This window comes from Mus caroli, unplaced genomic scaffold, assembly GCF_978045245.1.
Source record: "Mus caroli unplaced genomic scaffold, Mus_caroli_1 scaffold_11, whole genome shotgun sequence".
NCBI lineage: Eukaryota > Metazoa > Chordata > Mammalia > Rodentia > Muridae > Mus > Mus caroli.
In genome coordinates, this window is record NW_028227266.1 from 94,787,225 (window position 1) to 94,809,272 (window position 22,048).

Genomic DNA, 22,048 nt, shown 5'->3' on the forward strand with positions numbered 1-22,048 from the left:
TATATGTACCACATGCATGTGTGGTACCCACCAAAGCTAAAAGAGGATGTCAGCCATCCTAACTAGAGTTACAGATGGTTGTGAGCTGCCATGTGGGTTCTGGGAGCTGAACCCAGGTCCTCTGGAAGAACAGCCAGTGTTCTTACCTCTGAGCCATCTCTCCAGCCCTGGAATAAGTTTCTTAACTCTCTTTTGGTTGGTCTTTTGATGGTGTACAGAAACGCTGCCTATCTTGTTCCCTGTAGATGTGCTCCTTCTATATTATCACTAAGATGTTGTTATGTAAACTATGGAGTTTTCTGTATGTAGAATCACACCATCTGAAAACAGATAAAGTTGTATTTATCCCTTTCAAATTTTAATTCCATTTCTTTATCTTTCCTGCCTCATTGCCCTGGCTAGGAGTTAAAGAGCAGTGTTGAATAGCTATGGTGTGTTGAGTAGCTGTGGTAAAGTAGGTATCCTCGTCTTATTCCTGGTCTTAGGGGTCAGTTTTCACTCTGTAATGTTAATTGTGTGTTTTCATAAATGTCCTCTGTCATATTAAGGAAATTATCACTTTAGCTCCTTTTCTTTCTCTATTTTAGACTATCTTGTACATCGTATGTGTATTTGAGAGACAGAGAGAAAGAGAGACAGAGAGAGCAAGCGAGGACGAATGGAGCATGCATGCGGTGCTGTGGCATGTGTGACAGTGAGGAGAGCCTGCAGTAGGCACTCTCCTTCTGCCCTGTGGGCTCTAGGGATCAAGCTCATACCGTCAAACCTAATGGCAAGCATCCTTGCCCACTGAGCTTCTTGCCAGCCCACTCTCTCTAAGTGTGACACTGTTTCTTTCTTTAAGCAAAACTAGCCCAGAACACTCTCTTAATGTAGACCAGGCTGGCCTCAAACTCGTTATCCGTATGCCTCTGCTTCCTGAGTACTTGCATTTCAGGTGTTATCATGGGAGAGGGTTTAACAGTGTTAACTGCTTTTCTGCAAAATGATTGTGGAAAATTTCCCCCTTCATTCTACTCATGTACTATGTGATGTTGGTATTCTTATGTTGAACTGCCCTCACATTCTTGCCATAAATCATGCTTATATTTTATCTATTTAAATATAACACTGTCTCTTAATATTCTTCTTTATTGCTAAATTTGGAGTATAAGCCAATATAGAGTCCTGTCCAATGTAGGAGGTAAACTATATTTGAAAGTGCGCATACACACCCTCACTAATTTGTACACTTTCCACAATGACCAGCTAGTTTCTTATATGTATTCTATATTTTATTTAGCCCTTATGAGTTCTGAATCTGTTCACCAAACTTGTAATGTAAGCCTATCAATGTTACTTTATCATCCATTAGGATAGCATTCTCATATAATTATGTATAAATTACTGCTTTAAAGATAAGAATTATCTGTTAGTGATAATTTTTACTTAACCATTGCTGCATTTTTGAAGTTGAACAACTCTGTTTTGATCACTTGACTAATTACAGGGTATGTGCACCAGAAGAAACGACATTTCACCTCCTACACTTGTCTTTAATGAGAGAGTATATTGATTATGAATTTTCAGCATTAAAGGTAAGTATTAATATAGCCATGAACTATTATTTTACATACAGAAATTTCTATAGGATTTCACTCTGTTCTCCATTTTGCTATAGGAAAAGATCACATTTAAATATGATATTGAAAAAATTATAGATGATTGGATTTTGATGGGATTTCTTGTTGGCAATGATTTTATCCCTCATCTACCTCATTTACATATTAATCATGATGCACTGCCTCTTCTTTATGGAACATATATTGCTATCCTGCCAGAACTTGGAGGTAAGACCACCTTATAGGTAATTGAGTGCCCTCCATTTATTAGAGTGCTGCATGGGTGGCTATATTAGGAAACCACTGTGTGTTTCTTTCGGTCTAAGTGGTAGGCACTGAGATTGTCATTTTCAGTGGATGCTAAAGAAGCTGACTCCAGGTGAACAACCTCACTCGGTAAGCAACTAGCCTCTCCGTTAACTTCTTAAGAAAACCAGCAGCCTCATTGGGTTCACTTCATTAATTCATAATTCATTAGAGAAATCTGATTGTTTTAAATATACATGAAGTAATTAATATAAACCAAACAGTTAAGAAAGGAAACTGGCAAAAATATTCTCTAAGTTACAGGGAGTTAGTTATTCCTTTGCTTTCTTTTTCTTTTTGAGGTGAAGTCTTACTGTGTATTCCTGGGCTGGCCTCAAACTCAAATTCATCCTGCCATAGCCTCCCAGAGGATAGGATACAGGTGTGTGCCACTTAGCCAGCTACAGCTTTTCTTATATGAATATGTCAAGTTGAATAATCAGACTATAATACATATAGCATTGTTAATGGTTGGAAATGTGGAAGCCTTATTATTATATAACCTGAATTTCCAATATTTTACTTCAGTGCCTAAAATACAGTAATATAAAGGTTATAGAAACTAAAGCTGGTTTATAGATAGCAAAGCAATTAGAGGGTTTTCTTCACTAGAATTATTCAGCAGTTTGTGGAAAGAATTTTATAGAGCTGTTAAGAAAATAATGCCAGTTTATACTACAAGTTTAGATTTGGTTCATTTTAGGTTATATTAATGAAAGTGGACATCTCAACTTACATCGATTTGAGAGATACCTTGTGAAACTATCAGATGTAAGTAACTACAAGGTTTATTTTCCTATCTAGGGTCGCTGTAAATGGTCATTAACTATTTAGTTAACACCAGAAAAAGACAGTTTTGTAGCAGTGTTCTGATTGTTCATTCTGTATCATTTCACTTGAGCTATTTCATTATTAGTTACTTATGTTCAGTTTCCAGACTTAGTGATATTATGTGTGTATATAAACGAACATTCTTCAATAAACTATAACCCAGAAATAGTTTCTGTTAGAAATTTAGTTTGTATTCCTTTAGACATACTTAAATCATTTTAAAATTGATTTTTGTTCAGTTTGATCGGGAACACTTCAGTGAAGTTTTTGTGGACCTCAAGTGGTTTGAAAGCAAAGTTGGTAACAAATATCTCAATGAGGCAGCAGGTGCGGCAGCAGAAGAGGCAAAGAACTGCAAGGAGAAGAGAAAACCGAAGGTGAGCCATCAGCTTCAGGGCTCTTTTTCTCTTTCTTTCTTTTTTTCCTTTTCCTGTTTGTTTTTTTGTTTGTTTGTTTGTTTGTTTTTCTAACTGTAGCAGTAAAACTAATATTTCTTGTTCTTCATTTTCCTTAGGTTTCAGGGGCTTGTTTCATTTTCATTTCTTGCCCCTGGACATCTAAAATTTTGGTTTCCGACTCTGTGTTTCTCTCATATCATAAGTGTGTATCTAAGGGGAAATGAGTTTTTATTTTCACCTTTAAGAACTAGTGATATGGTTCCTCTATTGAGAAGCCAGTACGTAGGTCAGGAGAGAGAGCTCAGAAGTCCAGAACACTTCCCAGTCTCCACATGGCAGCTTACAGTAACTCCACCACCATCTTCTGGCCTCTGTGTGTGCGTAGTGTGCATACAGACATTCAGACAAACACTTGAATACATATAAGATAAAAAAAAATGCTTAAAGAAGTGAATAAGTTCACTTTTAAAAGAAATTATTTAAGTTGTGCCATTTGAAAACAGCAGAGCTAGTTTATACTTATTTGAGGCTTTAGGAGTTTGTTTGCTTTTTTATTCAAGACCAGGTCTCGGGGCTGGAGAGATGGTTAAGTGGTTAAGAGCGCTGACTGTTCTTCCCGAGGTCCTGAGTTCAATTCCCAAAACCCATATGATGGCTCACAAGCATCTGTAATGGGATCTGATGCCCTCTTCTGGTGTGTCTGAAGACAGCAACAGTGTATTCACATGCATTCATTCATTAAATAAATAAATATTTTTTTTTAAAAAAAGAGAAAAAAAAAGGCCAGGTCTCATGTAGTCTAGGCTGGCCTTGTACTCCTGATCTCCTATGAGACCACCATGGCAGCAGTGGACTGATTAAGAATAGTTAGTAGTTAATCTCTAGGAGCTGAGGAAATGGCTCAGTGGTTAAGAGCACTTGCTACTCTTGCAAAGGACTCAGGTTTGATCCCCATTACACATAAGATGGCTTATAACCATCTGTAACTCCAATTCTAAGGGATCCAGCACCCTCTTCTGGCCTCCACAGGCTTCAGGCATGCATACAGTATACTTGCATACGTGCAGACTGAACGTTCATACACATTAAATAAGAATATATAAAAGATTTATTTAAAAATAGTACAATATCTAGTAAATGTTTCTGCTTAATAATGATTGATAGAATATTCTAGTGTTCTAAAGAACATCTCTAATTAATTAAACAGTGTCTTGTTTGTGTTAGTTTGTAAAAGAAACCTCAAATTTTCTTGAATCTGTCAATAATGATTGGAACCTGACTCTATTTAGGTTCAAGATTAATAATAATAATTAATAAAATAATAAAATAAAAAATAATAAGTTTTCCCCTAAGAAATGTAAATATCCTGATTTTCTCTGGCAGTTTTCTATTTCAAAATTTTTTTCCTCTTTTTCACATTTGTATGTGTGAGTGCATGTGTACCCTACCTAGGTGTATGTGGAAGCCTGAAGTTGTCACCTTCAGTTGCTCTTCACTTAAGTATTAAAGCAGGTAAACCATTTCTAGCTAGTTTGCTAGCCTCCTTACTCAGGGTGTTCCCCATGTCTGCCTCACAAGAGTTGATTGAGATTCTAAGCTGCTGCCACAGCTGTCTGGCTTTCTATTCTATGGGTGCTGGACCTCTAACTCCAGCCCTCATATTTGGCATCAGGTGCTTTATCCAGCAAGCCATCTCTCCAGCCTAACATTTGTGAATATTAGAAACTGAGCAGTAATCAGTCTGGTTCTACCACATACGTTTCTCCTAAGAAAACAAGCTTTGTATTGAGTGCAGTGGGACACTTGAAATGCAGAGACTTGGCGATCTTGACTTTCAGGGCAGGCATGGACTACACAGTAAGGCTGTCTCAAATAGAAAGAAAGGAAAAGGAAAGAAGAAACTTTAAAGGGAACCTGGATTCACAAAACCTACATGTTAATAACTCCTAGCTCCTTAGCTCCTCTATCTTAGCTCAGTCTTTAACCTTCTCCAGTCTTTGAGGAATATGTGAGTTGTATCAGAGACACATGCACGTATGACCCATGAACATAAAGCTCTTAGAGGCCACAGTTACATGAAAAAAAGCTTATGGATGACACTACCAATAGCTAGACAATCAAAAACAAGAGAGAAAGGGTTAAGATCATAGAAAACAATTTTAAAAAAAGTTGGGCAGAAAATAAAAGATACAGTAGGTTGAACAATAACAGTCATGAGAATCATAAGATTATTTCATTTATGTTTGTATTGTAATTACTGTTTAGATACTCTTGATCTTCATATATATAATTCAATATACTTTTTTTTAATTTAATGAAAATCATTTATTATATATCTGAGTTCTATATAATAAAAATGTGTGACTTTAGAAAGCAATTAATAACCAAAAACATCCTGTTTCAGTTTTTGTTTTTAATCTTATTTTTAAAGTATACTGCTACAGAATATCCTTTAAAGATCATTTTCAGCTATAGTTAGTATTTTTCTAATCTCCCTTTTATACATCTGATTTGGAAATATATCTTACTGTTCATCTAATGATGATTTATAATTTTTTATAGGGTCAGGAAAATTCTTTAGGTTGGGCTGCATTAGACAAAAGTGAAGGTGAAGGAGTAGCTTCTAGAGGTGAGTCCGAGCTGTGTGTTTTGGTATATTCGGTTGACATAATAGCTGTCTTGCCTTTCCTTCATTAGTACTAACCCAGCAGTGGGGAACTGGGTAGATTCCTATGGTAGTCTGTAGCCGTCAGCTTTGATATGCATGCAGCACAGCAGGACATGGAAAACAGTACTCCTGATTATTGCTCACAGCTTTCTGGTTTTTTCACAGATAACTTTGAAGATGAGACTGAAGATGATGATCTGTTTGAAACTGAATTTAGACAATATAAAAGAACATACTACATGACGAAGATGGGGGTCGACGTAGTATCTGAGTATGCTTTTGATGACTGCTTCATTTTCAAATAGAAAAAGTGGATTTTGAAGTTCTTCAGAAAACAACATGATTTTAATGTAGTATGAGATTTATTGGTTTCATAAATTTAAAATTCATTTTATGATAGTAATTCTGGCATCTATTACTATGATAAAAATTGCTGAATAGATGAAATTGGGAGATAGCTTAATGGGTTACCGTTTGCCACACTACCTGAGTCTTCATGTCCTCATCCCTAGCATCTGAGTAAACGCCAGCTCAGCTCCATAGCAAGTAAGGGAGGCTCACTAAGTGTCCTGCTCCTCATCTCTCCTCTCCTCATCTCCAGAATCTGCACCACTATTAAACGGTGATTGCAGAAAGTTCCCAACAACTCAGGAAGATGCTGATCATTTCTTTTAAACTGGGTAAACGAAGACTAACTTTGGGTTGGTTATGTGTGGTTAGTTTGAGCTATTTGGGAAGCTAAAGCAACAGGCTCACTGGAACTCAGAAATTCACTGGGCAAGATAGCACAACCTCATCTCCACAGTGACTGAAAAGCAGCATACTGAAACAGCTAGTAATTGCTAGAGGGTGATAAGAATGGTTTTCTTCATTATCCAGCTTTCTAGCAAACCAACTTCTGAAAGTTATCTCATGACTTCCTCACAAGCAAGTACCATGGCATGCATACATGCACATAAATAAATAAACAAATTAATAATAATAAGGCACTTTAAAGATATAAGTATTCTTACTGGAAGTACAAAGATAAAAAATTTCTAATATTTTACTTTAAACTATGGCTTGTTTTGTTGTGGTGATTTGAAGATTTGTTTAACCCAAATCTTAATAATGACATTTGGCTTTTTAGAAAGGGGACTGGAAGGGAATCTTGTTCGGAATATGTAACACTTTTTCAAAGTTGTTGTAAATGCTGTTGTGAGGTTTCTAAGAACTCCTGTGTTCATTCTCAGTCATATTAATTGAGTGATGATACCACTTTGTAGAAAGTTTATTAGATGACTCCAAACACTAAGGCAAAAAATATGACATACTGATGACTTAAGTACACACAGCAGGATTAACTATGTTGAAAGTTGGTTTAAGAAAATGGTAAAGCAGCCTTTTATATGACAAGATGGAATTGTAAAGAAATTGGAATTTTTCTGTTTATCATTTTTTAGGTATTAAAAATGCACTGAAGGCATTGGTCTATCTCCAGAGAGCAACATTGTAATGAAAATGCCTCTTTCTGTTTCAGTGAGTTTCTGGCTAATCAGGCTGCCTGTTATGTTCAGGCTATACAGTGGATCTTACACTATTACTATCATGGAGTGCAGTCCTGGAGCTGGTAAAGACATCTCATTTTATATGGTTTCTACTACTACAGTCTCATTTACATATCTCGTTCCATTTAGTTCTACTTAACCTTCACACACTTATACAGTCAAGTTTACATTAAATATGGTCTTTTTAAATGAAAATATTTTAAAGACTTTTGACTAAGAAAGATATTTATAGCCCTATTCTTTGTTAATCTAAAGTTGCAAAATTTCTGTATCAATCTGTATCAAAATGGGCTGGGGTTATAGCTTACAATAAAGCACTAGGATGAGGCTAAAGAATCCATTATGAATAATAGTGTCTTAACAGTAGTTTTTTAGTCTGGGTGATAGTTACATGAGGGTGTCTGCAAGATTGTCTACATTTTTGTGTACTCATGAACAGTTCTCTTTAGGAGGAATAATTTCTAAAGAATGAACTACTTAAATGTGTGGCTGAAACGGTGAAAGGAAGGCTTTGCTTGTGTTAGTAAGCAATAGTAATAATTCTCCATTTCCCTAGTGTTTCCTGCAGTGGTCAGATTTTTTTTTTTTTTTTCGAGACAGGGTTTCTCTGTGTAGCCCTGGCTGTCCTGGCACTCACTTTGTAGACCAGGCTGGCCTCGAACTCAGAAATCCGCCTGCCTCTGCCTCCCGAGTGCTGGGAATAAAGGCGTGCGCCACCACGCCCAGCTAGTGGTCAGATTTTGTCACAAGTTTCCTGACAAGACAACTTAGAAGAAGAAAGATCATTTGACCGTGGTTTCAGGCTTTAGTTTATACTCAACCAGCTCCATTCTCTTTTGGCTATGAGGAAACTTAGCCAAGTAACAGTGTGAGCATGGAGGAGCCAAGTTGGTACCTCAGTGTGACCAGGAAGTATCGAGAAAGATAGAGGAAGGTCTGGGACAAGAAACAGCCCCTCAGGACATTGTCCCAGCGACCCAAATCTAACTAATCCCACCTCCTAGTTTCTAGAACCTCACAGGTAGCACACCAGGTGGGACCCGGGCTTCTGTACATGCGGATTGTCGGAATGACACTTCATGTCAAGACAATAATGAGAACATTTCTCTGCCCAGTCACTAAAATACAAAAAAAAAAAAAATCCAGACATGGGAGCTTGTGTCTGTAGCCCCTACACTTGAGAGGCTGAGGTGTGAGGATCACTACAAGTTCAGGTCTTCTATACTGCACAGCAAGATTTTGCCTCAAAAAAAAAAAAAAAAAAAGGAAGAAGAAGGTGGAAAGGAAGTAAAAGAAAAGAAAAAAGGGAGGAAGCAAAAATCAACCCAGACTGTAATGCAGCACAGAGTAGAGGTTGCTGTGGTGACGGCTGTTTAATTTGTCTTCACAGCACCATCAAGGGGCTCAATGCAAAATGATAGGGCGTTAAGTATTAATTCACTTACTAGCCAGCTCTGAAAAGAAATTCTCACGAAGTGTAACACATTCTCAGAGGCTTTCTCAAGACTAATATAAATCAAAAGATTTTTATTTGTGATTTTTTTAAAGGCTACATGCCAATTGTTCCTGTTTAATTGCCAATCAGTAAAATCAGATACAGCCATATTTTCATATACTCAAGGTAAACACTATTTTCTTGCTACAAATGAAATTAAAGTCAAAAAACTTAAGTAATCATCCCAAGATTGTACAAAGGTCAGGTCAAGCCTATCTGTTTAGGACATGAGTGTATTGTACACTATTCCGTGTGCCCTTGTGCCTTCTAAGCTTTCCTGTCTGAGCCATGTGCCCTAATCACGGAATGTGAAAGCCTTAAGCAGACCAGTTGGCTAAGCAGGTAAAGGTTCTTACCATCAAGTTTAGCAGCCTGAGTTCAATCACTGGGACCCACATAATAGAGAGAGCTGACGCCCACAAGTTGTCCTCTGGCCTCCACATGCACACACATCCCCATATACAAAACTAATAAAATGTCATTTAAAATTTTTTTATTCTCTCCCTCTTTTCCTTTGTGATATCCCAAGTCTCATCTCCTTGTGTCCAGTGATTCAAACACCTAAAGAATATAGAAGTGTTTTTAATATTATGTTCAAAGCCTTACTAAAAAAGCATGCTGTAGTTAAAGATGGGAAGATAATAATAAACAGAATGTGTATGGATGATTGATTTCATATTTATCACAAATACAGTGATGTGTATGCTGATTCAAAGATAAACACTCTTAGTCAGCTGATAATGGCTGTATTACTGTTGTTCTGTTTTAGGGCCTGATTAGAGCTCTAGTCTCAGTCCTCAAGTGGATACTGAGTACCAGCCCTTTGCTTAGAGGTCTCTGTTCAAGTGACTTGACTGAAACTTCCTAACTACCCCATTACTGTCCAGCATTTTGATTGAAAGTTTCATGTTCCACATTTGGGAGTTAAAAAGGAACATTCCAGTGCACAGTCGCACTGGGGAGACAGTTAGTGAAGTTGTGATTTTGAGGCCAATCCTGGCTACATAGGTGAAACCCTGTATATAAGCCCCCTCCTCACATGTGTGCATGTATAAATATATATATGAATATATACATGTACATACATATATGCATGTATATTTTTTCATATATATAGTTATTGCTATCAGGTCAGCTAAACTTTACAAAACTGCTAACTCCTTATTTTCAAGTGATAGAGTTATGGATGATAATGTTTTTAATTATTAATATGTTTTACTAAATAAATGTAGGAAAATGTTTATTTCTGGCCTTTTTCTATAAAGTTTTCAGTTGAAAACTCATTGTTCCCCACAGGTACTATCCCTATCATTATGCACCCTTCCTATCTGATATCCGCAATATCAGTACACTCAAAATCCATTTTGAACTAGGGAAACCCTTCAAGCCATTCGAGCAGCTGCTTGCTGTACTTCCATCGGCTAGTAAAAATTTGCTTCCTACATGCTACCAGGTAGGTTTTACAATTGAATGATTCTTCTTAATGTTCTTTTTAGAAAGGTTTAATTATTTTTATATTATGTGGTGAGTGTTTTGCCAATGTGTATGTAAATATCTATGTACCATGTGTTTCCCTGGTCCCACAGAAGCCAGATGAGAGCACCAGATTCCTTGGAACTGAACTTATTTATGGTTGTGAACTGCCCCATAGGTTCTGGGAAGACAGTTAGGGTTTTTAACCACTGAGCCACCTCTCCAACTCCTCATATACTTTGTTGTATTTAATTCTTCTATAAACATTGCTGGAAAATCCTGGAAACATTGCTACCCAAATTAATTTAATAAACAGATTTTTATTTATCTTAGACAATATTTATTTTCAGGTTTTTTGTTTGGTTTTGGGTTTTGGCTTATTTTTTTAAAACGATTTATCTGTGTAGCCTGGCTGTCCTAGAACTTATTCTGTAGACCAAGTTAGCCTTGAATTCAGATATCCTTCTGCAAGTGCTAGGATTAAAGGCATGTACCACCATTTTTATTTTCAGTTAAATGCACTATTTTAGCAAATCTTTGACAGCTAATCCGTTCACTTTTAATTATAATTGTGTGCTTTTCCATCTACGCTCTAGTTCCTGAATCACAACTCAGAGGCTGCATTTGAATAAATGCCTAGGCTGTAAGCTAGCTGGTTCCCCATTAACTCTCAACTTAATATCCCATTTATCTAACCTAAGCTCAGCTTCGGGGCTGGTTTCTTCTTCTCAGCTACTTTTGTCTGTCTCCTCCTCTTCCTGGTTGGGGCAGTAATGTCTCCTGACTCTTTCCCGACCAGAAGTCCCATCTTCTAATCCTGCCTGGGCTTATTGGCCATTAGCTTTTTACTGATGCTTCTACACAGAACACAGGAGATTGTCCCTACATTTTATTGATTTTTTTTTTTTTAATGCAAGCTCTATAGACTTTTTAGTACCTAGTTTAATCATTTTCAACACTTTAAGTACATCTTTATTTCTACATGAAGAAATTAACCTAAAACAGGTAAAATGCCATCTCCTCATCTACATATTTAAAGATGAATTCCTGTTCTCTCTCTCTCTCTCTCTCTCTCTCTCTCTCTCTCTCTCTCTCTTTCTCTCTCCCCCTCTCTCCTTTTTTTATTCTTTTTTTTTTCTCCCTGTTCTCTTGAATCATCTATTAGAGTGAGGACAATTCTAAGGAATCATTATCACCAGTAGTACCTCAGGAGATAGGTACATTTTTTAAAGTTTTATTTATTATTATACATAAGTACACTGTAGCTGACTTAAGACGCACCAGAAGAGGGCATCAGATCTCATTATGGGTGGTTGTGAGCCATCATGTGGTTGCTGGGGTTTGAACTCAGAAACTTTAGAAGAGCAGTCGGTGCTCTTAGCCGCTGAGCCATCTCACCAGCCCCAATATAGGTACATTTTTAAGCATCATTTCATTTAACAAATTGAAGGACTTTCCTCTTATTCACATATTTCATATAACAAGAGGAAGACAGGGTCTCTGAAGTCACATTAAGCTTACTTGTCAGATTGTAAAAGTAATTGTTATTCAGTTTTCTAGGATTGTGGTCTCACAACTTGGGGTAGGTGCAAACACGTACACTTATTGCTCCTTTAACATTGTCATATCCCTTCTTAAATATCTTTGATGTCTTCTGTTTTTTTCTTCAGCTACATTAAGCTTTGATAGTCTACCACTGTTAGGCAATAAGTATGTAATAAGCACATTTGTTTAGTGTTCATGCAATAGCAATTAAATTTTAGATTATCACCTTAGGAATATGCTACTTTATTTTTAATATTTTTAACTTTCCCTTTTCATTTTCTAATGCTTTTTTGCATAAGATACTGATATGATTTCTTTGTCTACCTTTTTATAAAATATAATAAAAAAATCTATGTTATCAGACTTTTATTAATGGCATTGTGGGTCTTGGATTTGACTTTTTAAAAATTATTTTTTTAAAGATTTATTTATTTTATGTACATGAGTACACTGTAGCTATACAGATGGTTGTGAGCCTTCATGTGGTTGTTGGAAATTGAATTTAGGACCTCTACTTGCTCTGGTCAACCCTACTCACTCCAGCCCAAAGATTTATTTATTATTATAAGTTCACTGTATCTGTCTTCAGTTGCACCAGAAGAGGAAGTCAGATCTCATTATGGGTGGTTGTGAACCACCATGTGGTTGCTGGGATTTGAACTCTGTACCTTTGGAAGGGCAGTTGATGCTCTTACCCCACTGAGCCATCTCACCAGTCCTTTAAAAATTATTTTGATGGTAGTAATCATATTACTAGAATCAAATGATTAAAGAATGGAGGTAAATTAGTTTGGGGTTGAGATGGAGAACTGTTGAAAGTGTGTGAAACGAAATGAACTGAACTTACAAGTAAGAAAACAAGGTGGTACATCTTATAAAATGAAAAAACAGTAAAAAAGTAAAAGTGGGGCTGGCAAGAATCTCAGCAGGTAAAGATGCATGCTGCCACACTGGTGAACTGAGTCCCCAGTGTCCACACAGTCAAGGAGAGACCTGACTCCCACAAGTTTTCCTCTGACCTCCATAGCACACACCATGAAATGTGCACCATGACACATGGCGTATACATACAAATACATAATTGTAATAAAAGTTTCTAGGGGCTGGAGAGATGGCTCAGTGGGTAAGTGCACTGACTATTCTTCTAGAGATCCTGAGTTCAGTTCCCAGCAACCACATGGTGGCTCACAACCATCTGTAATGGGATCTGATGCCCTCTTCTAGTGTGTCTGAAGACAGCTACAGTGTACTCATGTACATTAAATAAATAAATCTTTTTAAAAAATAGTTTCTAAATAAAAATGACAGAATTAAAGCTAATAATAGCAGGGGTGAGGGGTGTGCAGCTATAATTCCAGCATTCTTAAGGCTGAGGAGTGAGCGTCTTGAGGTCAAGGCTACCCTGGACTGCTTATATTATGTCTCACAACAGAGATTGAGAAAGAGCGTTAGAAGTAACTCACAGGGAAGGTGGCTTTTCTCCATAACTAAACTAAAGGAGCAGGAGAAAGGAGTCTGCTGAGCAAGCTGTCATAGGCTGGTGGTAACCCCAACAGTGGAGGCCAAGACCAAGACTAGTGACATGCTGTCCCAGAAAAAAGGAAAAAATTTTATTGAAAATTATAATGTACTAAATACATTGTTGCAACCTAGTAAAGTAAGGAAATGTTCTAACTACATTAATGAAAAGTTATATTGTCTCTCATATCTCAGCTTTCCTGTTCATATTTTCACAGCATTTGATGACAAGTGAAGACTCTCCAATTATAGAATATTATCCACCTGATTTTAAAACTGATCTAAATGGGAAACAACAGGAATGGGAAGCTGTGGTATTAATACCATTTATTGATGAGGTCAGTATATGAAATAATTACATATATATAAACATATAGGCTGTTTATTTGGGGCAGGCAAAGAACATCTTAGGTGTAATTCCTCAGATACCATCAGACACCTTGTTTTTGGGACTTGCCTCCTAGGACCTTCCTGTCTCTTTCTACCCAGCACTTAGAGTGCAAGTGTGTGCCACCATGCCCAGCCTTTTACATGGGCAAGTTAGGAATCAAACTTAGATTTTGATGGTGTTTATACCTATTACCAACTAAGCTGTCTCCCCAGCCCCCATCATTTGTTGTTTTGATGATGGTCGTTCTACGTGGATTGACTCTGAGTTCTTTTCATTTCTCTTTCCCTGATGGCTAAGACTGTTGAGCATGTTTTCATATATTCGCTATTTGGAATGATTCTTTAGAGAACTGTCTGTCCAGTTCATTTCCCTACTTATTAAATGATTTTTTTTCTATGTAATTTTTGAGAGTCACTATAGATATAGTCATTCTATATATTAATCCCCTATCAGATGTATAGTTAGCAAAGATTTTCTTCCATTTTATAGTCTGTCTCTTAACTTTGCAAATTGTTTTCTTTACTATTAAAAATACCTTAATTTTGCTCAATCTTGGTTTTGAATTCTTTGGATCATATCCTATGTTCATGGGTCCTTTCATAAATTCTTTCCCACCTACTATTTGGGGATATATCTTATTCTTTCATTTCTAAAGCCTTGAGGTGTTATTTATTTGAGATAACTGATGTTTTTCTTTAATAGTCATCAATTTTCATCTTAGTCATCAATAGTCATCAACTCCCTTAGCTGTACACCAGAATGCGTGCTATGTTGGACCTGTATTTTTAAATTGATTGTAGACACTTTTAAAGTTCCTCCATGATTTCTTCAATTGCCCACTTCAGGCAAGTGTGCGTTATTCAGTTTCCATGTATTTGTGTCGTTTTCATAGTTTCTCTTTGCTATTGAGATCTAGGGTCATTCCACTATGATCTGATAAGATACAAGGAATTATTTTGGTCTACTCTTTTTTCGACTTCTTGAAATCGTCTCATAGTCCAGACTTGATTTGTTGTGTAACTGAGAATAACCTTAAACTGTCCTTCTAGCCTCTGCCTCCCAAATGCTGGTCTGCTGGGGCATACCTTCATGCTTTTATATTTATGAAGACTTGATTTGTGGCCTAGAATGTGGTCTTAGAGATGGTTCCATGGGCTGCGAAGAATATATATTTGATGTCTCTTGTAGGTAGATACCTCACACATTCATTTGGTCTTGGTATGGTTTAACTCTGGAGTTTCCCTGTTAATTTTTGTGTAGATAAGAATATAATACTAAAGCCATCTGTACTAGTTAGGGTTCTTAGAAGTAGAACTTATGGAATGAGTATAGATGTGAGATTTATCGGAATGACTTACAGACTACAGTCCAGCTAATCCAACAATGGCTGGCTGTAGTTTCTCAGTCCACATGATGGATGTCTGACTGGTCTTCAGTTTATGTTAAAATTCCAAAGAACTAGGCTCCAATGTCAGTGAAGGAATAGATAATGCTAGCCAGGTGAGGGCAAGCTTCCTTCTTCCATGTCCAGCAGAAGATGTGGCCCATATTAAAATGTTTCTTCCCTCCTCTAGATCCAGACCAAACATGTGTGTCTTCTGATCTCAAAGGACAGGTCTAGAAGGGATTCACCTAAGCAAAAATAATCTCTCCCAGGTGTGCCCTACATGTCTAGACTGTAGTTCAATCTAGATGATAGTTCATTCCAGATGCAGTCTAGTTGACAACCAAAACTAGCCGTCATAGTCATCACTATTACGCTATCAAGACCCATGAGACTGTTTATGCTTATTGGTGTTTATTTTGTGAAATTGAGAGCTGAAACATTTAGTGAATGTATCTCAATCATTATATCATCTTGATTAATTTCCCCTTTATATAGAATGGTCTTATCTTTTCTGACTAGTTTTTGTGTGCAATCTATACTTTCAAATATGAGATTATGTACATTAGGTTTTTTTTTTTCTATTCGCTTAACAGGCCAACTTAGGGTCATTCCGATAACAATTTGTGGGTGCCTTTGCCAGTGAAGTGTTACTTGGACAGAACAAACAGTTTGGTCCTGTTTTTCAGTCCACTCAGCTATAGTCTGCATCTCTTGTTGTTGTTGTTCCCTTCTCCTCCTCCTCCTCTTCCTCTTCCTCTTCCTCTTCTTCTTCTCCTCCTCTTCTTCTCCTCCTCCTCCTCATCCTCTTCTCCTCCTCCTCCTCCTTCTCCTTCTCCTTCTCTTTCTTCTTCCTTTACATTTAAGGTTATTACCGAAAAAAGGTTTGTTAATTTCTATAGTTTTCTTCGTATTTTTGGTGGTAGTCATGGTGGTTTATTTGTTTAATATAATCCATGTCAATTGGATCAGGTTTGGTTCTCTTTTTTTTCTCTATTAGTGTTAAAGGTTTGCTGGTTTTCTATGTTGAATCATGCATTCTTTCTTTCTTTTCTTTCATCTGACTCCCCACACATGTGCCATGGCATGTATGCATCTATGTACATGTGTACATACACACATAATAGTTTAATTTTTAAAAATAGAAATGGAACTGGAGAGATGGCTTAGCAATTAAGGCTTGCTTTTCCGCCTGGGTTCAATTCCAGCACCCACATGGCCACTCACTGCCATATGTAACTCCAGTTTCAGGGATCCAGTTCCCTCCTGGCCTTCACAGGCAACGGGAACATACATAGCACATGAACTTTTATGCAAGCAGAACACCTGTACACATAAGTAAACCAAAAATGAAACCAATCATCAAGTGGAGAGTGCTAGAGGAAGACACATTGGTGTTAACCTCTCACACAGGCAAACATGCCTGTGTATGTGCACAAGTCAGTAAATCATTAAACAAATAAAGCTTAAATGTTTATAAACGGGCCTATGCTTTTAGTTTTTATATCAGTTCCTTTTATTTTATGAATTCTTAGTTTTGGTAGCTTTTATCTCTAGATAGCACCACATGCCTAGCAAGGCATAGTAATTCATAACCTGTCTTTTAAGATCTCTCTTACGTCTTTGAATATGAGTCTACTTTCTCTTATCCTAAGTTTTCTTTCCACTCTGGTAGCTTCTGATCTGCCTTCTTACTTGGCAGTCTCTTCCCTCTGGACCTTTTTTGTTGTTTATGTTTGTCTCTGGTGTTTCAAGACAGGCTAGTGTGTAACTTGGTGTGTACCTAAGAATGACACTGCACTCTGTTTCGATATTATTTGCTGTGTATGTATACATGTGTGTGTGCGCACATGTGTATGCATGTACTCAGTCATGACATGATGCACAGGTAGAGGTCAGAACAACCTGTAAGAGTTGACATCTCCCTCCATCATATGTGTCCCAGAGATTGAACTCAGGTCATCAGACTGGCAGCAAGTGCCCTTACCTGCTGAACCACCCCATCAGCCCAAGATGTTATTTTTTTCAGAGCAAGATAGTATATATACAAAGGAGAAAATACTTTTCTGTATGTTGAGATTATGGGATTTAAAAAAATTTTTACTGTTATTTATATCAGACACGATTATTGGAAGCCATGGAGACATGTAACCACTCCCTCAAAAAAGAAGAGAGGAAAAGAAACCAACACAGTGAGTGCCTAATGTGCTGGTACGATAGAGACACAGAGTTCACCTACTCCTCTCCATGGCCAGAAAAGTTCCCTGCCATAGAACGATGTTGTACAAGGTAATGGTATTTGGTCGTTTTACCAACAATAAAAGAACTCACACACAAACACAGGCTTGCATATCTATGGGAAGAATTAATATTTTGTGACAGTTAGTTGATATACAATAACCTAGGTGTAATAGTTCAAGTTTATAGTCCCAGCTACTTAGGAGTCTGAGGTAGAAGGCTCTTGTTTGCGCCCAGGAGTTCAAAACCAGCAACATAATATGTCCCAGTCTCAGAATGAAAGTAACAGTTTGTGAGCAGCTCCTGTTCGCCAAGCACCTCTCTCCATCGCTTATGTCATTCTCCACCTTAAGCAGGTCTTGGCTCTCTCTCTCCTACTACAGTCATAAACACTTTCTTCCTAGTGTAGTTCTGTACTTTATAGACAGTTTCTGTTTTAAGTGTGTGTAGTTTTGTTTTCATTGTCATGTCTCTGTCCCCGGCATCACACCCTAACTCAGCTCTGTCTTTGGCATCACATTCTAACTCAGCTCTGTCCCCCCGCATCACACCCTAACTCAGCTCTGTCCCCCCGCATCACACCCTAACTCAGCTCTGTCCCCCCCGCATCACACCCTAACTCAGCTCTGTCCCCCCGCATCACACCCTAACTCAGCTCTGTCCCCCCGCATCACACCCTAACTCAGCTCTGTCCCCCCGCATCACACCCTAACTCAGCTCTGTCCCCCCGCATCACACCCTAACTCAGCTCTGTCCCCCCGCATCACACCCTAACTCAGCTCTGTCCCCCCGCATCACACCCTAACTCAGCTCTGTCCCTAGCATCACACCCTAACTCACCCTCTTACTACCATCCACTACTCAAGCCACATACAAGAAAAATCAAGAACCTCTATTTTTTGCTCCTTCAATCTGTTTTTCATTCTCTCCCCATTAAAATTCCACTCCCATTTTTCCTCTTTTCTTACCTTCCCTGAAAATGTTTGTATATAACAGCTAAGTGAACATTTTCGGTTGTAGTATTTATTTTTTGTAAAAGTAAAAAGACACATAAATAGATTATTGAAATATTAATCTTTTAGAACATGAAAGAGATTTATATTATGCTTTATGTTTCCTATGTGTATGAATATGAGCATAGGCTGATATCTCTCTCAGTCATTCTGTACTTGTACTTAATCATTTATTCATTTATTTTTAGATAGATTGTCTCACTGAACCTGGAAGTCATCAATTTTGTTAGTCTGGCTAGCCAGCATGCTCAGGGATCCTCCTGTCCCCAGCTCCCAGCGCTGGGCTTGCAGAGACATGCTGCTGCACCTGCCTGTTAGGTGTATGCTGGGCACTGAACTTAGGTCCTCAAGTGTGGGAGACAAGCATTGTACTGCCTGAGCCAGCTCCTTGCCCCTCAGTTGTTAATAATAAATTATATATAGCTTGTCCTAAATTAGTGGGATAAAAAAACCTTAACTTAGTGATCTACAGGCCTACTAGTATCTGGACTAGTAACAGCAGAGAAGCTGGATTGCTCTTATTCTTTGTTTATGTTTGCTTTACTTTAGGTTTTTTTGTCATAAAATATTTCATTGTTTTTTTTTATATTTGTGTGTGTGTGTGTGTGTATGTGTGTGTGTTCATATACATGTGTGCTTATGAACAAGTATGCTACAAGTATATGGAGACCAAAGGACAACTTTTGGGAGTCAGTTCTCTCTTTTTACCGTGTGGATCCTAGAAAGTGCCTTTACCCACTTCATTGCTCCTGATTTGTTCTTATTGGATGGGTTGTTGGTTGTTTGACTGTCTGGGTTTTCCTATGAGACAGGATTTTATTCCATAGTTCAGATTAGCATTGAACTCAGAACAATCCACCTACCTCAGCCTCCCTAGTTTGGGACTATAGGTATAAACCATTATGCCTGTATTTTCTTTAAAGGAATAATTCGTGTGTGTGTGTGTGTGTTTGTGTGTGTGTGTGTGTGTGTGTGTTACTGGTGGTAGTAGTGGTGGTTTTTAGATAGGGCCTCACTCTCCTTCTTAGGCTGGCTTAGAACTCATTCTGTAATTCACACTGGCCTTGAACTTGTCATCTCCTGCCTCTGCTTCTCATGTACTGGAATTACAGATATGTGCCACCACACATCTCTCTTTTAAAGGAACGGTGATTCTTATGAAATAATCAAGAAAACGTTAAAAGCTATAGTTGCTTATAATGTTTGAATTTTAAGTTAAATACTTTGATTTATTTTCTAGGTATAAAATGATATCATTAGATGCTTGGCGCGTAGACATAAACAAGAACAAAATAACCAGGGTTGACCAGAAGGCATTATATTTCTGTGGATTCCCTACTTTGAAACACATCAAACATAAAGTCAGTGGCTATTTAATTCAGACTTTTTTCACTTTATTAAAAGTAAAGTGATTATAAAGAATTAAAATTAAAATTTTTGAATTCTTTTAAAGTTTTTTTTGAAGAAAAGTGGTGTTCAAGTATTCCAGCAGAGTAGTCGTGGGGAAAACTTGATGTTGGAAATTTCAGTAAATGAAGAAACAGATGAACTTGTAAGTACTTTGTTTGTTTGTTTGTTTGATTATTTATTTGTAGAATATTTGACATGCATAAAACTGCTTATATCTACCAAGTTTTTTATGTGCCATAACTCAGATTCGGCTTTAAAAATGGCCCTAAAAGCCTTTCTAACCAACGACATGAATGAAATCTGAAGAGGAGATAGACTGTGCTGGCTGGTGCTTAGGGATGTGTGTCGATGAGCAGAGGCTGGAGCCAGTGCTGAGAGATGTTAGGACAGGAAGGGAAAGGCATTCTTGTTGAAGGAAGTATTCTTGGCTTCAAAATAAATAGCTGTGATCTTTTTTTTAACCTTTATGTCTAACAGAGAAACTGAGGTAGTTTATGGAGGATCTTGAATACCAGGCTAAGGAGTTTGTATTTTACCTCCTGTGACAGTTAGTTTGAGATTGATATCTACATAAAGATTAATCTGATAGTAATATTCTTGAGTAAATTGACAAAAGGAGAAAAGAATAGTAAAACCTACAAGTTCATAGATCTAGGACGATAGTACCTGTAACTGAACTGTCCAGGCTGATGAGCTAGAAAGTAATAGTGGCTTGCTGGACAAGAAAAGTTAAAATAAAATAAATTAAATTAAATTTTAAAAAGTTAAAATAGGAAAGGTGTTGGTTTGGGAGATTAATCGTGATCAAATCTTAAGGTGGTTACTAGGATATCCTAACTAGTGCTATCCTGGTAACCTTTCTTAACCAGTGTTTCACAGAGATGGAACTCAGTTTTAAAAGCTGCTGACACACCCTTAAGTTCCTCAAGCTAGACGATGGAGATAGATGTTGTTAGTGTAAGTTCCCAGCAGATGACTGATGGCTGAGGCCTTGAAATTTATTTCCCAAAACGAGGTTACTATCAATGTTCACAATCTCAACATTAAAGAAAATACCTGGGCTGGGGAGATGACTTGAATTGTCCCTCTTGGAGAAGACCTAGATTTGGTTCCAAGCACCTACAACAGTCTGTAAGTCCAGTTCCAAGGTATCTAATGCTATCCTGTGGCTTCTGTAGGCACTAAGCACACTTGGTTTGAACATACATAGATGTAAGCAAAACATTCATACACATGATTAAGTCTTTTTAAAAAATATTCATTTATTATGAATAGTGTTCTACCTACATGTATGCCTGCAGACCAGAAGAGGGCACCAGATCACAGTATAGATGGTTGTGAGTCACCATGTGATTGATTGCTGGGAATTGAATTCAGGGCATCTGAAAGAGCATCCTGAACCTCTGAGCCATTTCTCTAGCCCCAATAAATCTTTTTTTAGAAAAGCAAATGAAAGGGAAAAAAATGAAATATCCACAATAATGAAGACTGCAAAGGAGCCATTTAAAGTGACATTGAGAACACAGAAATTACAAAGAGTGATTCCCAAGTTAAGTGGTATCACAAAGACTTGGGGCCAAAGCTTTATGTTGCAAAATCTTGAAGGAAAGTAGAAAGTGAAACAGTGTCTGAGTTTCATTGCAGTTCATTGGTGAGTGCAGAATTCAGTTCTTAAAGACAAGAGATAGAAGAGTGGGTGCATAAGAAGTAAAGGGGGCAGGCAGGCATTAAGTCCTTGACTAAGAAAGCTGCGATCAGAGCTGGAGCGATGGCCCAGCAGTTAAGAGTGCTTGCTGTTTTTGTGGAGGCCCAGAGAACTGTTCCCAGCACCCATCTCAGGCTGCTCTAACACCAGCTCCTGGGACCTGGTGCCCACTCTGAGCACCGTGAGTACCTCACGCCAGTCATACGTACACATAAAAATGGACATTCTTAGCTGCTGCATGTCTTTAATCCCAGCACTTGGGAGGCAGAGGCAGGTGGATTTCTGAGTTTGAGGCCAGCCTGGTCTACAAAGTGAGTTACAGGACAGCCAGGATTACATAGAGAAACCCTGTCTCGAACCCCCCCCCCCCCCAAAAAAAAATGGACATTCTTGGCTGCTGCATGTCTTTAATCCCAGCACTCCAGAGGCAGAGGCAGGTGGGTCTCTGGGAGTCTAAGGCTAGCCTTATCTACATAGTTTCCAGCCAACCAGAGCTACATATCAAAACTGTGTCTTAAAAAAGAG

The 22,048-nt window shown here is 37.8% G+C and overlaps 1 protein-coding gene across 4 annotated transcripts in view; it reads left to right on the top strand.

Annotated features, from left to right (window-relative positions):
• Xrn1 (5'-3' exoribonuclease 1) overlaps window positions 1–22,048 on the top strand; it is a 105,652-nt gene that overhangs the window by 21,036 nt on the left and 62,568 nt on the right. For all 4 annotated transcript variants that reach the window (XM_085827909.1, XM_085827911.1, XM_085827910.1 and 1 more), the window contains exons 7-18: window positions 1,490–1,577; window positions 1,661–1,829; window positions 2,611–2,678; window positions 2,978–3,115; window positions 5,699–5,765; window positions 5,970–6,075; window positions 7,324–7,413; window positions 10,143–10,299; window positions 13,601–13,720; window positions 17,277–17,446; window positions 19,649–19,769; window positions 19,862–19,960. In XM_085827909.1, the coding sequence (XP_085684035.1) occupies window positions 1,490–1,577; window positions 1,661–1,829; window positions 2,611–2,678; window positions 2,978–3,115; window positions 5,699–5,765; window positions 5,970–6,075; window positions 7,324–7,413; window positions 10,143–10,299; window positions 13,601–13,720; window positions 17,277–17,446; window positions 19,649–19,769; window positions 19,862–19,960 (1,393 nt within the window). The remainder of the gene's footprint in view (window positions 1–1,489; window positions 1,578–1,660; window positions 1,830–2,610; window positions 2,679–2,977; window positions 3,116–5,698; window positions 5,766–5,969; window positions 6,076–7,323; window positions 7,414–10,142; window positions 10,300–13,600; window positions 13,721–17,276; window positions 17,447–19,648; window positions 19,770–19,861; window positions 19,961–22,048) is intronic.